The sequence below is a fragment of the Babylonia areolata genome, chromosome 20, assembly GCF_041734735.1.
Source record: "Babylonia areolata isolate BAREFJ2019XMU chromosome 20, ASM4173473v1, whole genome shotgun sequence".
NCBI lineage: Eukaryota > Metazoa > Mollusca > Gastropoda > Neogastropoda > Buccinidae > Babylonia > Babylonia areolata.
Window position 1 is genome coordinate 51,377,741 of NC_134895.1, and position 2,500 is coordinate 51,380,240.

At 45.6% G+C, this 2,500-nt stretch overlaps 1 protein-coding gene across 2 annotated transcripts in view; it reads left to right on the forward strand.

Moving 5' to 3' along the window:
* The window catches only part of LOC143294704 (uncharacterized), a 95,250-nt gene that overhangs the window by 87,696 nt on the left and 5,054 nt on the right, over window positions 1–2,500 (forward strand). Inside the window, exon 31 of one of the 2 annotated variants that reach the window (XM_076606111.1) lies at window positions 2,266–2,497. In XM_076606111.1, coding sequence (XP_076462226.1) covers window positions 2,266–2,497 — 232 coding nt within the window. Of the gene's footprint in view, window positions 1–2,265 lie in introns of both variants that reach the window. The other variant, XM_076606110.1, reaches the window with a different exon arrangement.

Genomic DNA, 2,500 nt, shown 5'->3' on the forward strand with positions numbered 1-2,500 from the left:
CTGCTTTGTGTTGATTTGTATGCATTTGTGATGATTTTAGTGGGGTTTTTTTTTTTTCGTTTTTTGTTGTTGTTGTTGTGTGATGCTTGGTTCCTCGGTGTACATTCTGTTTTATATTTATTTCTGACGATGATGAACGTGAATTGCTTTGTTTTACTGTGATTTGCGCCTCAGTGTGTGATTTAAGACTTGTGATGGTGCCTGTGTTGATTTACATTTTTTGTGTGTCACTTATTCATACATTATGTATATTTTAGCCAATGTCTTGTGAGACTGTGTCGACTTTGTACATATTTTACGTCAGTTAGTCTTGAATCTGTATATTTTATTGTAAAGCGAGGTGAGCCCCATCTGAGATGGGGTACTGCGCTATATAAGCCTGCATTTTATTATTATTATTATTAATATTATCGGCCGCCCACAGCTGAGATAAAAAGACGTTTGCAAACGTGACGTGAAGGCGCTTGAGATCAACACTGAGTCCTGGGAGGACCTTGCAGAGGACCGCAACAGATGGAGCTCGAGAAGCACTCTCAAGAATCAGCTACGGACTGGTGAGGACAAACTGTCAGCTGCTGCAGCAGAAAAGCGAGCTTGCAGAAAAGGGACGGCAGCCAACAGACCAGCATCAGCTTACACATGTGACCGCTGCGACAGAGACTGTCTCTCTCGCATCGGTCTCCACAGTCACAGGCGACGCTGCTTGGTCCAAGCAGACAGCCCAATTAGACATCAGGTCGGATATACTCTATCCATGGTCAGCCATGACCGAAGGAGACCTATTATTATTATTATTATTATTATTATTATTATATTATTCATTATTCATTATTATTATGATTAACTGATGAGCAGCGACAGACGTCTCCTCCCAGGGTGGGCCGGGAAGCCTGAGGCGGGCGATCTTTACAGCGCTAAGTTTGCTTACAGTTAAGAACGTTCCTAAGTGTATGTATGAGGTACGGATGGGTTGCACGAGCGACCTTAACAGCTTGGTACGTTTGCTCATCGTTGATGAATGTACCCAACTCCACTGTAGATTCCGTATACTTAAGAACATCCTTAAACTCTATGCAAACTTAGCGCTGCAAAGACCGCCTCGTGTAACCCGGCCGTGGAGTTTACCGTGGAGTTAGAAACATTCTTAACAATAAGCAAACTTACCGGCGCTACTAAGTTCGCCAATGCAACTCACCCCAGGAGCCGCTGAAGTGAGCAAGGAGGAAGGTGTTGGAATGGTTAAAGACGCTTATCTCAGTGCCAGTACAGTGTCCAGGAGGGTCTGAGTTCCATTCCCGCTGTCGCCCTCTCTCCCAGGTTTGACTGGGTTATCAAACTGAGCGTCTGGTCATTCGGATGAGACGAGGAACTGAGGTCCTGTGTGCAGCACAGACTTGAAAAAGAACCCACAGCAACAAAAGCCTTGTCCTCTGTATTAGAAACCCACTGTGGTAGGTAGCCAAAACAATATATATATATATATATATATGCATGTACTCAAGGCCTGACTGAGAGCGTTGGGTTATTCTGCTGTCAGGCATCTGCCGAACATACGTGGTGCAGTATGTATGGATTTGTCCGAACGCAGTGACGCCTCCTTAAAGAAAGTGACAAACTTGAAACTGGAACTAAAAGCCAAAGTAAGCGACGGGTCACCAGACAAGTTAAGACACGCACTAAGTGGCCCTGACATGCGGCACACACACTCGGACCGTGATTTGGAGTTGGCGCCCTCTCTCAGCGTGGAGTGAGCGAGGCAGGCAGGACCACTGAGCGGTACAATAGAGGGAGTGACAACAACGACATTTCATAGCGGGCCTGTGAGGCACCTGGCCGCCATCTTGTGGTAATCAGCTTCCCAGGTGATGCGGAAGGCAGCGTACAAATTATATAAAGAAGAAGAAGAAGAAGAAGAAACCAAGCCCCGCTGTTATTTGTTTAAATATTACCTTTCGCATGATTAATCAAACTATATGAAGCTGCTATTGTTTTTTGTTGTTGTTTTTTTATTTTATAATGGTGGTAGTTTCGCCCCAGTTTCACGCAGGTGATAAATCACCAATGTTCTTTTTCTTTATAATGACGGTGATGTTTGTTCTTGTCGTTCTTCTCGTCTTCTTGTGGTTACTCAGACGTTTCTGGTTAAGCCGATTTGCTGGTGGTCAGCTGACCCATGTACCCGAGAAAGTTTAAGTCACGAACTGTTCTCTGAGATGGTTTTGATTTTTGAATGTTGTCTTAACTGAGATGTTTTCTTTTCATCAGCAAACGGGTCAGCAGCAGATAGAGGGGGGGTCGATCCCCAAGGCAAGGGAAGCACCAACAGTCCTCCTGACCAAACCAGTACCAGCAGTCGTGGCCAAACCAGTACGGGGAGTTCTCCCAACCAAACCAGTACCAGCAGTCGTGGCCAAACCAATACAGGGAGTCCTCCTGGTCAAACCAGTACCAGCAGCCGTGGTCAAACCAGTACCAGCAGCCGTGGTCAAACCAGTACCAG